General features: G+C 48.8%; 1 protein-coding gene across 1 annotated transcript; it reads left to right on the top strand.

Annotated features, from left to right (window-relative positions):
• Nucleotides 1-6,408: 6,408 nt before the first annotated feature.
• KLHL21 (kelch like family member 21) lies at nt 6,409-17,606 on the top strand. Its single transcript, XM_056865172.1, has 4 exons — nt 6,409-7,420; nt 10,404-10,809; nt 16,267-16,339; nt 17,303-17,606. The coding sequence occupies exons 1-4, from the start codon at nt 6,412-6,414 to the stop codon at nt 17,591-17,593; spliced, it is 1,779 nt and encodes a 592-aa protein (XP_056721150.1). The 5' UTR covers nt 6,409-6,411; the 3' UTR covers nt 17,594-17,606.
• The last annotated feature ends 3,640 nt before the right edge of the window (nt 17,607-21,246 follow it).

Raw genomic sequence — 21,246 nt, 5'->3', positions numbered from 1 at the left:
GAGCCACAGCTCACTTCTTCAGATACGAACAACTCACTATCACTGTTCAATCAAAGTGGGTAGCCGTGTTTGTCTGCAGCAGTAGAAAAGGGCAAGAGTCCAGCAGCACCTTAAAGACTAACACAAATATTTTCTGGCAGGGTGTGAGCTTTCGGGAGCCACAGCTCACTTCTTCAGATACAGCTAGAATGTGAATCCATCTTTCTTTAAACAGTGGAGAGTGTTTGTGTTGTCTGAATTCACTCTCCTCTACTTAAAAGACAGATGGGTTCACATTCTAGCTGCATCTGAAGAAGGGAGCTGTGGCTCACGAAAGCTCACACCCTGCCAGAAAATATTTGTGTTAGTCTTTAAGGTGCTGCTGGACTCTTGCCCTTTTCTACTGCTGCAGACAAACACGGCTACCCACTTTGATTGAACAGTGATAGTGAGTTGTTCGTATCTGAAGAAGTGAGCTGTGGCTCACGAAAGCTCACCCCCTGCCAGAAAATATTTGTGTTACTCTTTAAGGTGCTACTGGACTCTGGCTCTTTTCTTCCATGCAAAAGCGTGTGCGCGTGCATCCCGTTTGTGCGACGCTTGTGCTTCCAGGCAAGGCTTCCCCTCCCCCTACTGCCACACTGGTGCATGAGTGCTAGGGTTGCTGTCAAACTCAGAGTTCAGTCCCCAATGTCCCTCCAGCAAAACTTGCTCAGGCAAGAGTCTGGAACAGGTTAGGCTTTATTTGGGAGCAAAATTGGACAGATCCAGAAGTCGACCCCCACTCCAGCAGAGGGAAGGCTACTAATGGAGAATAGGGTTAGAATACAGGGTTAACTTATCTATACTTTGTATTAATCTTATAGTAGGTATTGATTTAATAATGTTGGATAGGATATAAAAGGTAAAGGTCCCCTGTGCAAGCACCGGGTCATTCCTGACCCATGGGGTGACGTCACATCCCGACGTTTCCAAGGCAGACTTTGTTTGCGGGGTGGTTTGCCAGTGCCATCTTCCCTTTACCCCCAGCAAGCTGGGTCCTCATTTTACCAACCTCGGAAGGATGGAAGGCTGAGTTAACCTTGAGCCGGCTACCTGAAACCAACTTCCGTTGGGATCAAACTCAGGTCATGAGCAGAGCTTTTGACTGCAATACTGCAGCTTAACACTCTGCGCCACGGGGCTCCTGGATAGGATAAGAACAGGTTAAAATAATATCGGGATTGGCTCCGTTAGCAAAAGTTTATACAATTTATTTCTAGATGGAAGAGGGAGAGGGGGAAGTCATTCTATTGTAAAATTAGTGATATTGTTAGTTTTTTTATTTTTGTTATTACTATTTAGTATTTGATGCTGTTTCTATGTGGATATATTAAATGAAGAAAATAAAAAATATTTTTTTAAAAAAAAGAATACAGGGTTAAAATACATTGCATAGTGTCAGGCAGGCCAGTAGAATCTACTCCCCTGGACAACGCAGCTCATTCTCCCGGCAACACAACACAAAGGCTGAATGGAGCATAAACCAAGGCTGAAGGTACTCTTGGTTAAAATACTACTTTAAGGACAAATTGGGATCCTCTGTAGCTGCTAGGCTTGCTGGCTCAGAACTTAATCTCAAGGGGGGGGGGGCTAGAGTTCTTTTGGAATTACAACAGGTCTCCGGACTACAGCTATCAATTCTCTTAGAGGAAAAAGACAACAGACTCTTTGGCATCGCACCCCTGCTGAGCTCCCTCTCCAATCTCCACCCTCCCCAGAGCATGTGATTTGCACAGAGAAGGATCCCAGTTCAAAGCCTGTGTCTCATCTTGGGAGGAATTTTTCTCCGCTGAAAATGTTGACTTGCAGCAACTGTCTGGAGTAGAACGAAAATAGACTGATTTATTTCATTGATACCTGATGTTTCTTCCCAATGGGGGTCCAACGTGGCTTACATTATTACCTTCTCCCATTTTATCCCCACAACCACACTGCAAGGTAGGTTAGGCTGAGAATGTGTGACTAGCCCAAGCGAGCTTCCATGGCAGAGTGGGGATTCGAACTTGGGTCTCCCACACCCTATCCCAACACCCTAACCATTACATCACACTTGTTCTAATGGTCAGACTTACAGTCTGACATGTTATAAAGTAGTTTCATATGTTAAGTGTAAAAAATTCCAGGATTGCAGACCTATGTGTGTGTGTATTGACTTGCATTTATCTCCAGTGGAAACCCAAAACAGTCTATGGCATGGTTCTTCCTGTCTCCATTTTACCCTCCCGACAGCCCTATGAGGTTGGCTAGGCTGAGAGTGTGTGGCTCACCCAGGATCACCCAGCAAGCTTCCATTGTCGAGTGGAGATTTGAATCTGGGTCTCCCAGATCTTAGTCTGACATTGTAACCACCATCCTCTAAAGCAGGGGTGGGGAACGTCAGGCCCGGGGGCCGTTTAAGGCCCGTGAAATCATTTGGTCCAGCCCTTTGTGGGTCCTGGCAGATCTCTAGCTCAGAAGGATCTAAGATTGGTGATCCACCCCCTCCCATGGACAGGAATAGCTTCTATTCAAGGCAGTTTGTTTTGCTGAGAAAAGGAACCCTTTTCACCCCTTGCAGAAGAGTTGTTGGCTATGGAGTGGCTAGGACCGCCCAAGAAACTGTGTTAACCCTTTCCCACCTGGGCCATGGAGAAACGTATTCCCTCTGTACTATAAGAGGGCTGGGGTGCGGAAGTGGTGACAAAGGGGGCAGGGACCGAATGCACGGGGGGGTGGGGCGAGTTCTTAGCCAGTGTGTCTTCATTTCATCCCTGCAGGCAGAGGTAGCAGGAGCCGGCTGTTGAATCTGGCCCCGACCATGCGGAGCAGGAGCAACTCCGGCGTGCAGCTGGATAGCTACGCCCGGCTGGTGCAACAGACCATCCTGTGCCACCAGGTGGGCGAGTGCACCACTGGTTGGATGCTTGCCTGTGCCGGGGGGGGGGGTGTCATCTGGGGCAGCTGCCTGCTTAGGGCTTGGTCAGCTAATTTTTAAGTTGATAATTTTGTATGGCCCGCGAATGATGTTATAAATATCCAAATGGCCCTTGGTGGAAAAACTGTTCCCCACCCCTGCTCTAAAGTACAGGCCCGTGATTGGTGTACATCAAAACTTGGATGTGCCCTGGTATATTAAGGTGATTGCATAATCCCATTGAAAGGGCACCATGTTCCCAAAACAGGTATCCATTTACAATACTTTGTAAGACTAGTCCAGAGAACGACAGCGAATGTTGCGTATGATAAGCATTAGATAGGTAACTTCTTCCACATCCCACATTTGGTGAGATACACTGCTAATGTTATGTTCCACCCTTAATCAGACCCAGCATCTTGGTTGCACTTCTCTCTTTCATCATACTGCAGATTATGCATAGAAAATGATCATGGGGCATGCCTCTCTGAAAAGAGCAGTTTAGTAAGTTTCTCTACCCATGTTCTGTGCAGGGCCCTGCGTGTTGGCAGCCTCAAGCAAGCAAACAACTTTGAAACTTGGGAGTGCTGGAAGCATTTCCAGCTTGGCTGACTTTCCTTGTGCTCCTTACATAAGCAGCTGACATGGTATGTGCTGATCAGCAGTTACAGCGTGGTGGGAAGTAACTCCCTACCAGGGAAGAGGAGGAGGAGGGCTGTGGGAGAGGCTTGTTTTGCAGAAAACACTCGCTGTTCCTCCTGGAGAGCTTTTGCAAAGTGGTTAAGGAAAAAACGGGGGACATTGAGGCTGCACCACTGAGCACGTTTCCTTGAGAGGGCCATTAAGACTTTGCTGAGGACAAAGGGATGGGGTTGACAACAATATCCTGTTTCTTTAACAGAGGCTTAACCTTAGATATGCCCCCAGGGGGATTTGTTCCCACTACCCTCTACTTTGGGGGGGGGGCAGAATGCACAGAGAAGGGGCTCAGTAGTACAGCATCTGCTTGGCACACAGAAGGTCCCCGGCATCTCCAGGTAAAGGGATTCAGGTGATAGGTGATGTGAAAGACCTCTGCCTAAGACCCTAGGAAGCTTTTGCCAGTCTGAGTAGGCAATACTGATCTCCCTAAGGGAGTTTGTTAAAGAAGAAGAGGAAATGAAATTTCTGCTGTGAGAAGGGGACACCTTTTGTCTTTCCAAGTGGCTAAATTTTGCTCAGTGCTATTAAGGTCCGTTTGAGAGAGATTGCTAACGGTAATGTCAATATTGGTCACAATTAACTCTTAGGTAAATTTTAGTATAACTTTTTTATTGCAACTATTTTATCATTTCAATATATTTCTCTTAAGCTATGGAGATACTTTTAGATTTGATACCTACCCTTTTAAAATCCTTTGTCTACTATGTTCTGGCAAAAGCTGGAAATAAATAAATACATATTGTATAAGGCAGCTGTGTGTGTTCAAGCGGTAGTACAACTTTGTCCTCTTAGGTCAGTATCACCTGTACCGTAGTAAATAATGTCACCACAGTATAGCTAGATTCCATTTACAGCTTGCTTTCTGTAAAAAAAGAGGGGGTATGAAACAACCCCAAGACTCAGCATTGTGTCATTGGGTTACCCCCCCCAGCCTCTTTAACATATTGAAGTAAAAAAAAAAACACCATGTGTTCATTAAGAAAACATTGATGGGGGACCATTTAAAGTGCTCTGGGGAGCTACAGCCATTCATGACGACCCTTCTGGATTACCTCACCACAGAGAGAGGTATTTGAGTGCTAGAAAAAAATCCCAAGATACAAAACCAGTAGAAATGATTGACTTTTGATATTTTTCTATAACCCTCAGAAGTGTGTTAGTTTTGGACACTAGGTCCAAAACATAGCTTTTGTTTCAAGTTTTGTAAAAAAAAAAAAAAAAAGACCTTTTCAAAGTGGTAAAGGAGCCATACAGGGGTGAGTTATAGATCAGATTTATCAGATCAGATTTATTATTACGGCATTAGCTAGGAAAGATACAAACATTGTCAGAGTTATTCAGTATAAAAAAACCTCACTGGTTGGGCATCCGACTGCTAGTGTGTAGTGCAAGGTATGCTCATTATCTGGGAAGCAGGTGTCTATGAGGGATCTATGGCATTTTTACCCGCTGCTGTGGTTTTCTCCATCTGTGTGGGACTGTGCGGCAATTGCCTCCTTGGAAGACCCAGACAAATCATAATAGGGCTACTCGGAGGAGAAGTCCAGAGGCAGGCCTGGAGGCAGTTGCCGGGCCTTGTATTCGAGGAGGCGCGCAAACCGTCGCCTTCCCCCGAGCGAAGGCAGCTGGAGCCGTCACCTTCTGGGCTGGTCCAGAGGCATTCCGAGGAGGGCTCTGTGGCAGCACCCCGTCGGCCATTTCCCCTTCCTGTTGGATGCAAAAGCCAAACCCCCGCTCTGCAATACAATCAGATATGCATAACTTGTTGATGTATTGTCATAACTTGAATTTGGATAAATACCTCTTCCCCAGTATAATCGGGACTCAAGAGATTTCTGCCCATTATGGCCTTTGAGTCAGCAGCTGCAAATAAACTGTTTTCTTGATAACGATCTTGGGTCTCCCTCTCCCCCGCGAACCCGTTTTACTGCAACGCTGTATTAAATAAATGTGAATCGGTTTGATTTCGCGTCGCTTAGAGCAGGGCACGGGGGTGGGTGGGAGAGAATGGGTACGCTTTTTGCATCTTCCGTCTCAGAGGTTTGTGAACCCACAGCTCCTTGCAGTCAGTTCAGGAAGCCGCTCTCCTTTCCCTCCACCCAGGGGTCGGCAAACGCATTAGCCAAAAGAGCCAAATATCAACAGTACAACGATTGAGATTTCTTTTGAGAGCCAAATTTCTCAAACTTAAACTATATAGGTAGGCACGCTGTTTATTAACTTAATAAACTTTAATTAAAGTTTTAAGTCTTAATTAAACTATAGGTACACTGAATAAAACTTGATATCATACTTAATAGTGATCTTATTTGTCGATAAAAATTAAATTGTAAGTCCCTGCCATTTCCCCCTCCCAGTCGGGAGTCCTCGTCTGGAGGCCTGGTCTACTGCCGTAAAAGCCTATTGGTAGACCTGGCCTCCGGCTGAGTCCATTGGGAGGCCAGGTCAACCCATTGGCTTTCTTGGCAGTAGACCTGACCTCCGGAGGCTTACAGAAGCCAATGGGTTGACCTGGCCTCTGAAGGGGGACATCCCCCCCCCCCTCCTCGGAGGCCAGGTCTACCGCCAAGAAAGCCAGTGGGTAGACCTGGCCTCCCAACGGGACTCAGCCGGAGGCCAGGTCTACCGAAGGAAGCCCGCCCCGCCCAACAGCGGCTGAAGGGGAGGGGAGGCTTGAGCCTCCCAAGTTCGAGAGCCGCCGGCCCGCCCTCTCCGCGGAGGGAGGAGCCGGTCAAGGGGCGGCCCGGCGCCTGCAGGGCGGCGCGCCTTTGTGTGCGCGCGCGTCCGCGCCGAGGATGGAGCCGTCGGGCGAGGCGGCGCACGGGGCGTCCCTGCTGCGGGGCCTGGCGTCGCTGCGGGCCGAGCGGTGCCTGCTGGACGTGACGCTGGTGGCGGGGGGCGGGCGCGAGTTCGGGGCGCACCGGGCGGTGCTGGCGGCGGCGTCGGGCTACTTCCGCGCCATGTTCGGCGGGGCGCTGCGGGAGTCGCGGGCCGAGCGGGTGCGGCTGCACGGGGTGGAGCCCGAGTGCCTGGCGCTGCTGCTCGACTTCGCCTACACGGGCCGCGTGGCGCGGCTGGGCCCGGAGCTGGCCGAGCGCCTGCTGCGCGCCGCCGACCTGCTGCAGTTCCCGGCCGTCAAGGAGGCGTGCGGCGCCTGGCTGGCGGCGCGCCTGGAGCCGGCCACGGCGCTGGACGTGCAGGACTTCGCGGAGACCTTCGCGTGCGCGCCCCTCGCCGCCGCCGCCCACCGCTGCGTCCTGCGCCACGCCGCCGCCGGCGCCGACGGGCTGGGCGCGCAGCTGGAGCGCCTGCCGCTGGCGCGCCTCCTCTCCTACCTGCGCGACGACGCGCTGCGCGTGCCCAAGGAGGAGGCCGCCTTCGCGCTGGCCCTGCGCTGGGTGCGCGCCGAGCCGGCCGCGCGCGCCGCCCTCCTGCCCCAGCTCCTGGCCCACGTGCGCCTGCCCTTCGTGCGCCGCTTCGCCCTGCTGGCCCACGTGGAGGGCGAACCGCTGGTGGCGCGCTCGCCCGCCTGCCTGCGCCTCGTCGCCGAGGCGCGCCTCTTCCAGGCCGGCCGCCTCGACCGCCACGACCGCGGGCCCTGCGCGCGCCTCCGCCCGCGCCCCTCCACCGGCCTGGCCGAGATCCTGGTGGTGGTGGGCGGCTGCGACCGCGACTGCGACGAGCTCGCCGCCGTCGACGGCTTCAACCCCCGCAACGGGCACTGGCGCGACCTCGCCGAGTTCCCCGAACACCTGGGCGGCGGCTACAGCCTGGCCGCCCTGCGCAACGACATCTACGTCTCCGGTAAGCCTCGGGGGCAAAAGGGGGCCCGCGGCCAGGTCATCCGCAGCTCCAAAAAGGCACTCGTTGTGTATTGAGTGAGGCACAGCGCTATTTATATAATTTTGTGATTTTTTTTTAATAATTTTCTTCATTTAATATATCCACATGTAAATCAACATCTATTACTAAAGGTGAATAAAGGTAATAAAAAACAAGTAAAGCACAAAAAAGGCAATCGCGCTATCATTGTATATTGAGTGAGACACAGCGTTATTTTTAGATAGGTAGATAGATAGATATAGATAGATATATAATTTTCTTCATTTAATATATCCACATGTAAATCAACATCTATTACTAAAGATGAATAAAGGTAATAAAAAACAAAGCACAAAAAAAGGCAATCGCGCTATCATTGTATATTGAGTGAGACACAGCGTTATTTTTAGATAGATAGATAGATAGATAGATAGATAGATAGATAGATAGATATAGATAGATATATAATTTTCTTCATTTAATATATCCACATGTAAATCAACATCTATTACTAAAGGTGAATAAAGGTAATTAAAAACAAGTAAAGCACAAAAAAGGCAATCGCGCTATCATTGTATATTGAGTTAGACACAGCACTATTTTTATAGATATAGATATTATTTTCTTCATGGCAATCGTGCTATCATTGTATATTGAGTTAGACACAGCACTGTGTGTGTGTGTGTGTGTGTGTGTGTGTGTGTGTATATATATATAATTATTTTCTTCATTTAATATATCTACATGTAAATCAACATCTATTACTAAAGGTGAATAAAGGTAAAAAACAAGCAAAGCACAAAAAAGTTTAAAATGACTTCCCTCTCTTCCATCATTTAATATATCCACATATAAATCAACATCTATTACTAAAGATGGATAAAGGTAATAAAATATTGTCGAAGCCTTTCACGGTCAGAGTTCATTGGTTCTTGTAGGTTATCCGGGCTGTGTGACCGTGGTCTTGGTATTTTCTTTCCTGACGTTCCGCCAGCAGTTGTGGCAGGCATCTTCAGAGGAGTAACACTGAAGGACAGTGTCTCTCAGTGTTACTCCTCTGAAGATGCCGGCCACAGCTGCTGGCGAAACGTCAGGAAAGAAAATACCAAGACCACGGTCACACAGCCCGGATAACCTACAAGAACCAAAGGTAATAAAAAACAAGTAAAGATAGTAATTTAAACTTAAAATGACTTCCCTCTCACTAAATTAGCAAACTATATATATGGGATTAAATCGAAGAATTAGTTAGACACACCACTATGACCTCACCAGTTAGTGCACAATCCTATTGAACTGCAATGTATAACACCATAAGGGCAGTGTACAACTTAATATTTACTATAGCAAAAAAGTAAGCGTATATACAACTAAATACCTATCTAACTATAAACCGCAAGCATGACAATATTACACAATACACAATATTCCATAATACATACAATACTCCATAATACACGTGTAGTATGTAATATTGTCATGCTTGTGGTTTATAGTTAGATAGGTGTTTGTGTGTGTGTTAAGTGCCGTCAAGATGCTTCCAACTCATGGCGACCCTATGAATGAAAGTCCTCCAAAATGTCCTATCTTTGACAGCCTTGTTCAGAACTTTCAAATTGAGGGCTGTGGCTTCCTTTATTGAGTCCATCTATCTCTTGTTGGGTCTTTCTCTTTTCCTGCTGCTCTCAACTTTTCCTAGCATGACGGTCTTCTTCAGTGACTCTTGTCGTCTCATGTGACCAAAATACGACAGCCTCAGTTTAGTCATTTTAGCTTCTAGGGTCAGTTCAGGCTTGATTTGATCTATATAACCCACTGATTTGTTCTTTTGGCAGTCCACGGTATAGATAGGTGTTTAGATAGTTGTATATATGCTTACTATAGTAAATATTAAGTTGCACACTGCACTTATTGGGTTATATATTGCAGCTTAATAGGACTGTGTACTTATTCACCCGTGCTCGGGGGCCTGAACAGAGACTGTACCAAGAGACTTCCAAACCAGGCCATCGGTATATTTCCTCATATACTGCTTTCATGCAAAGCTGTGTACTTCACGATAATAAGAACATAAGAAAGGCCATGCTAGATCAGACCAAGGCCTCTCCAGTCCAGCAGTCGGTTCACACAGTGGCCAACCAGGTGCCTCTAGGAAGCCACAAACAAGACGACGGCAGCAGCATTGTCCTGCCTGTGTTCCACGGCACCTAATATAATAGCCATGCTCCTCTGATACTGGAGAGAATTGGTGTGCATAATGACTAGTATTCATTTGGACTAGTAGCCATGGATAGCCCTCTCCTCCATGAGCATGTCCCCTCTTCAAGCCTTCCAAGTTGGCAGCCATCACCACATCCTGGGGCAGGGAGTCCTACAATTTAATGATATGTTATAACGAATGTTATAACTGTAGCTGCTCAGTGGCGCACTTTGCATACATGAGTTCCCAGGCATCCCCTGTGTGAGGATCACTGGATGTGGGGCTGGGGCAGACGCATATGCAGCTTCTTCGGTGTGCCAGACCTTGGAGGATTGCTGCCTGCCTAAGATATCTCCATTATCCAGTTCTTTCCTTACTGAGACTGATCCGAGGAAAGTCTATTGCCTGTCAGGCTTCCGTATGTGGTCCGCGGAAAAGCCTGACCTATGGAACATTGTGCCAGCGTGGTGTAGTGGTTAAGAGCGGTGGTTTGGAGCGGTGGAGTCTGATCTGGAGAACGGGGTTTGATTCCTGACTCCTCCACATGAGCGGAGGAGGCTAATCTGGTGAACTGGATTTGTTTCCCCACTCCTACACACGAAGCCAGCTGGGTGACCTTGGGCTAGTCACAGTTCTCTTAGCATCACCTACCTCACAGGGTGTCTGTTGTAGGGAAGGGAAGGGATTGTAAGCTGGTCTGAGTCTTCCTTAAGTGGTAGAGAAAGTCGGCATATAAAAACCAACTCTTCTTCTTCTTCCCCCTAGGAGGATCCGATGGCTCTAGACTCTACGACTGCGTCTGGCGGTACAACTCCAGTGTGAACGAGTGGACGGAGGTGTCCCCGATGTTAAAAGCCCGCGAGTACCACAGCTCGGTGGTCTTGGACGGGCTCCTCTACATCGTGGCTTCGGACAGCACAGAGCGCTACGACCACTCGCTGGACGCCTGGGAGGCTATGCAGCCCATGCTCTACCCCATGGACAACTGCTCCACCACGGCCTGCCGCGGCAAGCTCTACGCCACGGGCTCTTTGGCCGGCAAAGAGTCCATGGTTATGCAGTGCTACGACCCGGAGACGGACCTGTGGTCTCTCGTCAACTGCGGGCAGGTACCCCCTTGGTCATTCGCCCCCAAGACCGTCACTCTCAGCGGGCTGATGTATTTTGTAAGGTGAGTTCAACTAGTCCTCCTTGAGAGTCGGTGACGTGGAATCCGGGCTTCTTTGTGGCTTTGGAAAACTAAGTCAAATGTCCCTTTTAGGCCCTGAACCTCTTAAAGCAGGACTGATGGGGTACAGGTCTCTTTGTCTGGGTTAGAAGTTAAGATTTGGATCCGGCAGTACGTGCTGATCTGTGGTGTGTAAACACATGACTTTCCTGCCTCGTCCTCCTGGGGAGCTGAAGCGTAAGCGAGGTGTCCAGGCGAAATCAGCCTTCTCCTGTTCTGTAAACAGAAATGGAGGTTAGGATCCGAAGCCGAGTCGCTGAAGGCATTTGCATGGGCATCGTCTAGGAAAAGTGTTTCTTTTTTTAGAAAGGGTTACGACGCAGCAGGAAAGCAGCTGAGAAGCAGAGCTCGACACCCTTTGAGAAACAGCGGTGTGTTTTGGCCCTGGTACATTTCTCAGAGCTGTTTTGAAGCAACTGATTTCCTCTTCTAAAAATAGCATTTGCCTCAAGTGGGGGGAACACCTAGGGAGGGAAGGGACTCAGTCAGAACAAGGCGCGGTCCATGGAGACTATTTGCTGATCTCTCTCCCACCGCCTAGGCACATATTTTCTGGAAGTGTCAGGATCGCGTCGTCTTGGTTCGCTTAAGAAAGATACCCCACTGGCTTGGGATGAGGCGGGAAGGAACTCTTCCCTGTCCTCTTGGAAGAAGACAGGCTTTGAAGCAGCCTTATACCGAATCAGATCCTCGGTCCATCGAAGTCAGTATCGTCCACTCAGACTTGCAGCAGCTCTCCAAGGTCTCAGGCAGAGGTCCTTTCACCTCACCTCCCACCTGGCACTTTAAACTGAAGATGCTGGGGATTGAACCTGGGACCTTCTACACGCCGAACAGATGCTCTACCACTGAGCCATGGCTGTGTACCTTCAGAAGGCTTTTTGCCGAGACTGAGATGTCGAGGGCTCGGTAAGGGCCCGGAGCTGCAGCGGGTTTGTTGCTCTTTGCGAAGCCCTCCTGCCAAAGGGGAGCTGGCCTCACTGCCCTTCCTTCAACAAGGGGCGTGTCGGATTCTTGTTATCTGAATGGAAAGCCTGGCCAGACTCTGAAGTCCTTCAGCCGGTGACAGGACGGGCATGTGACCAAGCCGGGGCTGAAAATAGCCCCTCGGACTTTATGTTCCAGGTTGACTTTGAAAGGGGAAGTTTGAGGGTAATTCCTAGTTGAGGTTTGGGCTCGCCCTCAGCAGAAAGTAGCATTTTCTCGGTGGCTGGTATCAGGACAGCTGACAAAAAGGAAGTATTTCTTCACACGACGCATAGTTAAATTGTGGCACTCCCTGCCCCAGGATGCGGTGATGGCTGCCAACTTGGAAGGCTTTAAGAGGGGAGTGGACATGTTCATGGAGGAGAGCTGTATTCATGTCTGCTAGTCAAAATGAACACTAGTCATGATGCATACCTATTCTCTCCAGAATCAGAGGAGCATGCCTGTTATATTAGGTGCCGTGGAACATAGGCAGGATAATGCTGCTGCAGTTGTCTTGCTTGTGGGCTTCCTAGAGGCACCTGGTTGGCCACTGGTTCTACCACTGAGTCACAGCCCCTCCTTTGATCATTCATGATCAAAAATGGCATGTTACCGTGTGATGGAAACTTCAAGTGACCTAGTTAAATCGTACGATTGTTGTCCCAGAGAGCCTGTGAACAGATCAGCGGGTGTTCCCAGTGAATGGGCTTCTGCCTTATTTTTGAAACTGAGAATCATATGTAATGAATGATAATAGTTCTTAGTGCTTTTGAGCATTTACTGTGTTTCTCTAACCTTTACAACAGCCCTGAACGGTAGGCCAGTAGTATTATTTTCAGGTTGCAGACAGGGTTGTGGGCTTGTGGCTGGAAGATCTGAAAGGGGTGGGGCATTCCTGTTTCAGAGCTCAGTCTCCCCATTTCTAGACTTTGGCGGCATTGCCCTTGTATACTGTAGAGTTACTAATAGGACTTCGCAAGAGACTTTATCTCCCTTACAATGTCAATTTCCATCTCTTTGCAAAGGGGGAATGGAGAGCTCCCTGCAGAACCTAATAGGGGGCAGGAAAATAAACCCCCATGCGTGTTGATTCCTGTATGTGCTCCTTTCTTGGCAGCTGGTTTTCTTGGCCAGCGTGGTGTAGTGGTTTGGAGCGGTGGAGTCTGATCTGGAGAACCGGGTTTGATTCCCCACTCCTCCACATTAGCGGCGGAGGCTAATCTGGTGAACTGGATTTGTTTCCCCACTCCTACACACAAAGATAGCTGGATGACCTTGGGCTAGTGACAGCTCTCTCAGCCTCACCTACCTCACAGGGTGTCTGTTGTGGGGAGGGGAAGGGAAGGTGATTGTAAGCCGGTTTGAGTCTCCCTTAAGTGGTAGAGAAAGTCAGCATATAAAAACCCGCTCTTCTTCTTCTTCCTGGCACAGAGGACATATTTGGGGCAGAAGGACCCCCCCACACACACACACACACACTTTCCTTTCACCCTGTTAGCGCAAGACTGGCAGTTCAGTCCTAAGCAGAATTGTACCCTTTTTAAGCCCGTTGACATCTGTGGAATTAGAAGGGTGCAACTCTGCTTCGGATTGCACCATAGGAGTCTTTCGTTTGAGTGCGTGTTGATCGACTTGCACAGGATTTCCACAACAAGCGTGTAATAGGAAGCGTGGAATTCCTGCTTCTCAGATTCCTTTTGACATGTGGTTTCTCTTCACCCCTCCCCACCGCAACCCCCCCCCCCCCCACTGAAATTAGAGGTGGTTCAGCTGCGGGCGGGGTGACTTTGCCTCCCATCTGCAATTGCCGAACAGATTTCCAGCAGGGCAGGTGCTGGATCCCAGCAGAGCAGGACTTGAGCAAATACTTGAAATTCCTAACCGGGCCTGGAAAAGAAAAGTCAGTGCCCGGAGCGGCCAGGGCAGCTGCCGCTGGAGATGTTCCCAGGCCAGCTTCTGAGGTTCTGTGCTTTTTCCGCAGCCCACCGTTTCAGCTCCTCTCACGTTTTCTGCCTCCGTTGTAAAGCATTGTTTTTAACCCAAGTTTCCCTTTAGAAAAAGGCTGAGTTTCATTTTAGCTGAGTTGCCCCAGAAGGTCTGCCTGTAACAAAGAGACGGGATTCACTAGTAAGGTTAGTGCTTGTGGCTGCTGGTTGTGGGGTTGTTGTTTTTAGATAGGAGCAGGGAGGACTCAGTTTAATTCTCATTGACCCTTCTCTGAGTTTGCTACTGCTTTGCGGCCTTCCCTGCCACAGTTTGGGATTTCCAAAATGCATTTCTTTGTCATCACCACCTGCTGCTGTCATGTTTCCTGTTTCATGAACGGAGCAAGGAGAAACATGCATTGTGCAACCGGAGCTCTGCTCTACTTTATTTACCCTATTCATAAGCCCACCATTCCTGTAGGGCAGACTCCTCCTCTACAGCCTGCCTGTCTTTTTGTACATTTTTATCCTGCCCTTCCTCCAGGGAGCTCAGGGTGCCATATATTGTTCTCACCTCTTCCCTGCTATCCTCACAACAACAGCCCTGTCAGGGTAGGTTAGGCTGAAAGAGCGACTGGGCCAAAGCCATCGAGAGAGCTTCTGTGGCAGAGTACGGGTTCGAACTGAGGTTTCCCAGATCCTAGATCTGCACTCTATCCACTACACCGCTCTGGCAAAGCACGCAGAGCAGAAACCAGTGATGATAATGTACCTGTAGATTACTGGTCTGACTGACTGTATTAATAAATTTGATTTGATGTACCTGTAGAGAGAAAGCAACCTGGCTTCCTCAAAGGGACCTTGTGAAGCTGTAGAAAAAAACCCACAAAACTTTTTAAAAACCCACAAAACTTTTAAAAATCTTACATTTTTTTAAAAAAACAATTCTGCCCATAGTTATCAGTTTGCAATTTGTTCCCTAAGAAGGTTAATGCCTGTGGCAGAAGAGAGGTAGACTTTTGTGAAAATTTCCTACCCTGCTTGCTTAGAGGGTTTGTACTCCCAGGGGACCTGAGATTCTTTATAGCCCTCATTGTGAGATGTGGTTCTTCTTCACTGTGTTCTGGATTGTGGGGAACACATGTGTCTGCTACCAGAACAGCAGTTCCTGTTAGTCTGTGCCTGCCTAGAACGTAGGTGTTGGCAGTGCATTGATCACGACTTTGGCTTCCAGAGCTTCAGGAATTTTGAGAAGGAATTGCCCCTTTGAGAGCGGGCATGGTGTGGCGATTAGAGTGTTGGACTAGGATTTGAGAGACTTGGGTTTGAATTTCCAAGTCTGCTATGGAAGCTTGCTGAGTCACCTTGGGCCAGTCACATTAGCTACACCTCCCTCCCTGGGTGATGGTTGTGGGGATAAAGCCGGGGATGGAGAATGCTGCTGTAGTTACATTATACAATATTTTGTGTGCATGGGCTTTCTACCCCTGGCCGAAATAATTACTGGATTACCTTTTTTCCACAATTTACCATGGAGCCCAACTTTCTCCGTTCCAAAAATTCCTGGAGTGTTTTAACAAATACACCTAGACAAGCTGGAACGTGTCCAGAGGAGGGCAACAAAAATGGTGAGGGGTCTGGAGACCATGTCCTATGAGGAAAGGTTGAAGGAGCTGGGTATGTTTAGCCTGAAGAGGAGAAGACTGAGAGGTGATATGATAACCATCTTCAAGTACTTGAAGGGCTGTCATATAGAGGATGGTGCCGAGTCGTTTTCTGTTGCTCCAGAAGGTCGGACCAGAACCAGTGGGTTGAAATTAAATCAAGAGTTTCTTTCCTGCATTGTGCAGGGGGTTGGACTAGATGACCCTGGTGGTCCCTTCCAACTCTATGATTCTTCTACCATGTAAACAAATGTGATAGTAACATATTTGTATATTTTTATCAAGCTACTCATATTTCGTTGTTTCATGTATGGAATTAATTGCAACATCTAAAACTTTTGTTTCGGCCTTTGCACGTAGTTACGTTCCAAAAACACCTGATGTGGTCTGAGCCTTTGAGCTTTTTTAGTATGCCTTTAAAGGAGATGACGAGGTTATGCTATAGTTAGGAAGGACAATGAAATGTATATTTGTCTTGAAAGTAAGTTTAAAGCTGCCATGGTAGTATAAATGGGTATTGTTTTGCTTTTTTATTTACTATACATTTTATTATGTGTGTGTTGACTGTAAGAACCCATTTTAGTTAAATTAATAATTACGATTTTTTAAAAGAGAATGCTGTTGTAAGTTGCTTTGGGTCCTTGTTCTGGGGGGTGTATAAATATATAAATAAATAACCCTCCTGCAAATGATTTCTGGATATCACTTGGATGGATTCTGTCCTAGTTGGGAGAGAACCAGATGTCTCTGTGTGTGTTGGAATGTCTTTGGTCTTGTTCACATGAGGGGAACCTCTTCAAATCACTCCCACAGCCTCTTTTTTGCTTTGTTTCCATCTGCAGAGATGACTCTGCTGAAGTTGATGTGTACAACCCCATGAAGAATGAATGGGACAAAATCCCTCCAATGCTCCAGGTAGGTTTGTTTCGGATTGTCTCTTTCTGATTGTCTCTTTTAAAAAATGTTTAAGGACACCCACACTCACAAACACACGTGTGTGTGTTTGTGTGACGTGCTGTCAAGTCACAGCCTGCTTAGGCAACCCGGTAGGGTTTTCAAGGTAATAGACTTACAGGGGTGGTTTGCCATTGCCTGCCTCTGCATAGCAAACCTGGACTTCCTTTGTGGTCTCCCATCCAAATACTTACTAGGGCCAACCTTGCTTAGCTTCTGAGATCTGATGAGATCAGGCTAGCCTGGGCCATTTAGGTCAGGATACACACACACACACACACACACACACACACACACACACAAAACCATGCGTGGGGAGAAGAATCCAGGTCTTCAGTTTGTTTCAGTCATGAGACAGAAATTTATAGCAATTGGGCAGGGAGGGAGGGATCTTAATTGTAGTAATGCTTTGTGCTGTGTTAGAGATTGGAAAAAAATATTTGTCTGTGGATGCCAATGGTTCTCATCAATTGAGGTAACAAACGCCTTGGAGTGCCGGGTCTAAAGAAAGTAACACAAGATAAGAGCCATATGTGAGGATAAAATGGGGGCTGGGCAGGATAATTTGCAAGTTGCCTTTTCCATGGTCTTGCGGGGGCAGAGAGGTCTTGAAAACTGGAGCGGCTACATTCAGTGAGAGCCAGCGTGGTGTAGTGGTTAAGAACGGGGGTTTGGAGCGGTGGACTCTGATCAGGAGAACCGTGTTTGATTCCCCACTCCTCCACGTGAGTGGCGGACTCTGATCCGGAGAACCGGGTTGGTTTCCCCACTCTTGCACATGCTGCCTGCTGGGTGACCCTGGGCTAGTCACAGTTCTCTCCGAACTCTCTCAGCTCCACCTACTTCACAGAGTGTTGTCTTCATCTTCTTCTATGCATACACAGTGTGGCGCTTGTGAATATCGCCTCCCTCCCTTATTTCTAGGTGCACGTCGGGGGAAGCTTAGCTGTACTGGGCGGGAAGCTCTATGTCTCCGGCGGCTACGACAGCACCTTCGAACTGTCCAGCATCGTCGAGGCTTACGATCCTGAGACACGGACCTGGAGCGTGGTGGGCCAGCTGCCGGAGCCCGTCTTCTGGCACAGCAGCGTCAGCATCTTCCGCCAGTTCATGCCCGAGACCCAGGAGGACGAGGAGCCCCCCTTGGACAACGCCGTCAGCCTGAGCCGTCAGCAGCAGAACCTTCGCAACCAGAATCTGAATGAGCTGCGTTAACAGCTGGCCGGCTTGTCTCCGGGGGCTCGGAACCGATTGGCGGTCCAGAACTGGTGTCACTTCCGGGGTGGGAGGCAAGCTAGGCTTTGGAGACATGTGCGCTTGAAGGGGCGTCAGAAAATGCAGTGCGGACGAGAAAGAGGAGGATTTGGGGGGTTATTTTCTTAGGGACTGGTCTTGCTGGCTGGGGGAGGGGGCAGCGTAGCAGGTGAATTCCTGAAATGAAATCCTTTAGGGCTGGGGGAGTGGTGGAATCGTGACCTTAGGGAGGGCATCTTGGCCATCTTCAGGGCATGGAGTAGGGGTCACTGGGGTGTGTGTGTGTGGGGGAGGTAGTTGTGAATTTTCTGCATTGTGCAGGGGGTTGGACTAGATGACCCTGGTGGTCTCTTCCAACTCTATGATTCTATGAGACCTGGCTGGAAATTGTGAGGGTGATCATTTAAGGGGTAGCCGTTCCCAAGGGGTCTGATAGCTCCCCCCCCTCCCGCCAAAAGCATCAGATCTCCCGCCAAATCCTCCGCTCCTTGGGGGAAGAACTGTCTCCCCCAACCTCGAGAGAAGATTCCGGGTAGCAGCAGGTCTGTAAGGCGCTGCAGTCTCCGCACCGTCAGTGCCAAGCCTTCTGTCTAGCATCTGGCTGTGGCAGATCCCATCCTCAGCCTTTAAGGAACGATTTCCAAACCAGGTTTCCTTTTTGGGGGAGAGAACCCACAAGCAGGTGCCAACGAAGGGGTAGGATAGTGCTGCTTTGGGAGGTGCTTCGCCACGTTTGCTTTGTTAGTTAGCTGCTCATATTGGGGGGCAGGGAAGTTGTATTTGATAGGATAACCAGAGTTTCTTCTGAATACGGGCAAAAGGAAAACCAACAGTGTTCCGATGAATAATTTTGTTGCGCATGCGGCGTAGCTGCTACAGCGGGTGACGGCGCGCGAGAATCCCGCGTCCCTCTGATGGACTCGCAGCGCCTCTTTTCAGTGCTTGGTGCCTTCTGGGTTTGGAGTAGAGAGAACTTGTTTGTTTGTCTTTGTTTTTTTGAGTCCCTGAACTTACTCTTAGACAATATTCTTGCCACTCACTGTCTCTAAAGTTCTAGTTTTCAAGTAGCGACTTTGGCAGTTTTATTTCATTTTTCTTATTTAATCGGAGCCGGTGCATTTGAACCAGAGATGCTGCCCGTCAGCTGTTTGGCGAGTCCCGGATGGTGTTCCTGACGGAGCTGGGAAGGATGGCCAGCATAGGTCATCGAGAGCATCTCTTCCCTTCCTTCCAGTTGCTGCTGAGGAGGTCCCTCGGGGGGCACCAGTTGTTTTTTGACTCGCTGTTTTGTTCAGGGCACTTTCTCTTAGTTTCTAAAGCCAAATGATGACCTGGAGTGTGTGTGTGTGTGTGCGGGGGGAGAATCTCCATTCAGGGAGCCACCCTTTAAAGCGTTTGAGGTTTTCACCAATGGTGCCTTAACAGAACGCAGCTCGAAACAAACGTTAGCCCTGGTTCGTGCACGCAGGAGAAAATGAGTTGGTCGAACGCACGACCCCGGCTTCAGACTGGAGGATCCCGTTTGGAATGCCCCCTCCCCTTAGGCCCACTCCGGCAAGCAGAAAACCAGCCCTTCGAGCCCGGAGAAAAGGTAGATCTTTTCTCCCTGCTCATGCACCTTTTCTGCACAAAGGAACATTCCGGAGTCTGGAATCCTCCACCTGCTGTCTGAAGCAGTGACGTACGGTCGTACCTCCTCAGGGCTCTGCCACTTCCTCGTCCTGCTGGATGCGCGAAGCAGACCGCAGCTGGGCTCCCGGTGCCGCCAAAGATGGTGGACCGGCGTTGCAGATCCGTGCTTTGTCCTCGGTCCTTCCAGAAGGCCTCACCTGGCGGCTGGCATTGCAAGGAGAAGCGGCGGCTGTTTCCGGAACCCTAGGGAACAGCAGACTGGGTGCCGGCCTGCAGAAAAGGTTTCGCTGCTAGTGAAGCTCAAGCGGGGGTGGGTGAGCTGTCAGTGTGTGGGGAGGAGAGCCCCCGAAAGAGCATGAGGCCGTATGTCGCCAGGGGGGCACTTGTGCATGCATACCACGAGGCGTGTTCTGCTTCGGCCTTTACTCACCTTAAAAAAAACCACTTGTGAAGGTAGCCTGTTTTCTCATCCTTTCCGACTCTTGTTACTTTGTGCCTCAGGAGCCGATTATCTCTGCATCCCCCGTAAGAATGCCGAAACCCCAAGACCTTCCTTTTCTTTAAGGGCTCGCTGGGATGGCAGATTTTTCACCTCTACGCCAGCTGTTTACAGACCTTAAGCTGCCGCTGTTACCTGTGTCTTGTTTTGTATCACTCAATCTGTAAAGTCAAGTCTTGTGTGCCGGCCTATTTAAAGTCTATTAAGATGATACCCCCCCTCCCCAAACCTCGTAATGCTCACTGCTGGATCTGTAGCAGCTTGGGAGCTCTAGAACCAGATGACTACTTCGTATTTATTTAACTTTTGTAGATATTGTGTTCAACCTTAAGTATTGTATGGTAACATACCCTGGGGGGGGGGGGCGATAGAAGAAAGGTATTATATTTTGTAATTTTTTTTCCTTCTACACTTGAAAATCTAAGGTTGAATAAAGCGTGTGTTCAATGTAAGACTTTTGTTCCGTCTGAGAGATTTCTGCTTCAGAACGCCATCTCAGTTTGAGAACCGCACCTCTTATCTCGCCTCTGCGTTCTGTGTTCAAATCTAAATTTATTAATACGGTCAACTGACCAATCGCGTGCCAAGACATCAAAATTTCAAGACAATAGTTTTGCACTGCAGAATCACAGACTTGTCTATACATATAAAGGTGTAAGAATCAATAAAAACCCCTGGTTCAAATTATCATCTTAAAATAGTAAAATCTTCTAACAATCCTTCTCTAATAAAGTTCTGCATATTTTAATAGCAGCAGCGCAGAACTTGGCAGTTTGGAGTGTAAGCTGAGGATCTTCTCCTAACTGGAGCTTCTTTTCCAAAAGCTCAACTGACTCTTCAGGGAATTTACCAAGGGGGGGGGGAAATAAGCTTTGATCTAACTTCGTGGTAGAAGGGGCAACATATCAGTGCATGTTCGACTGTTTCAATGTCCCCTGTTCCACACGGACATAACCTCTCTGATCTAGGGATCTTCTTATACTTCCCTTCCCATTCTGTGTTTCTCATCAGGAATTCTCCATCCTGCAACTGTTGAAAGTCTTTCACCCCACCTTCATCGCAAACAAGCTGGTGGCAGAACTCACAAGCTCCTCCCCTTCATTCTACATTCCTGGTGTAAAACCTCCCCACGTTTTGGGAGCTCTGCGCTCAGTCAGAAGCTCAACCCTTCACCCCATGGCCTTGGTACCTTGTGGCAGCCTGCAACCAAGGCCGCGGGTGCAGATTGTCTGAGATGATCCCCCAGGTGGTTCTTCTCTGATTTCCTACACGTGTGCTCAGCAATAAAGGCCACACTTTCTCTCCCCCCCCCCCCGCCGTTTCAGGGAAGTGCAAAATTTCTACTGCCCTAGTGGTATTTGAGCACCCCTTTGTAAACGTAAAGAGGCCCATGGCGCAGAGCGGTAAGCTGCAGTACTGCAGTCCAAGTTCTGCTCACGACCTGAGTTCGATCCCAACGGAAGTCGGTTTCAGGTAGCTGGCT

The sequence above is a fragment of the Euleptes europaea genome, chromosome 19, assembly GCF_029931775.1.
Source record: "Euleptes europaea isolate rEulEur1 chromosome 19, rEulEur1.hap1, whole genome shotgun sequence".
NCBI lineage: Eukaryota > Metazoa > Chordata > Lepidosauria > Squamata > Sphaerodactylidae > Euleptes > Euleptes europaea.
This window is presented reverse-complemented; position numbering and strand designations above follow the sequence as displayed.

Excerpts from the sequence above, each read along its gene's own strand:
- KLHL21 (XM_056865172.1), top strand. The coding sequence starts at position 6,412 with ATGGAGCCGTCGGGCGAGGCGGCGCACGGGGCGTCCCTGCTGCGGGGC. Across the intron at positions 10,810-16,266 it reads GGGCTGATGTATTTTGTAAG|AGATGACTCTGCTGAAGTTG; the intron begins GTGAGTTCAACT and ends TTCCATCTGCAG. Across the intron at positions 16,340-17,302 it reads AAATCCCTCCAATGCTCCAG|GTGCACGTCGGGGGAAGCTT; the intron begins GTAGGTTTGTTT and ends CCTTATTTCTAG.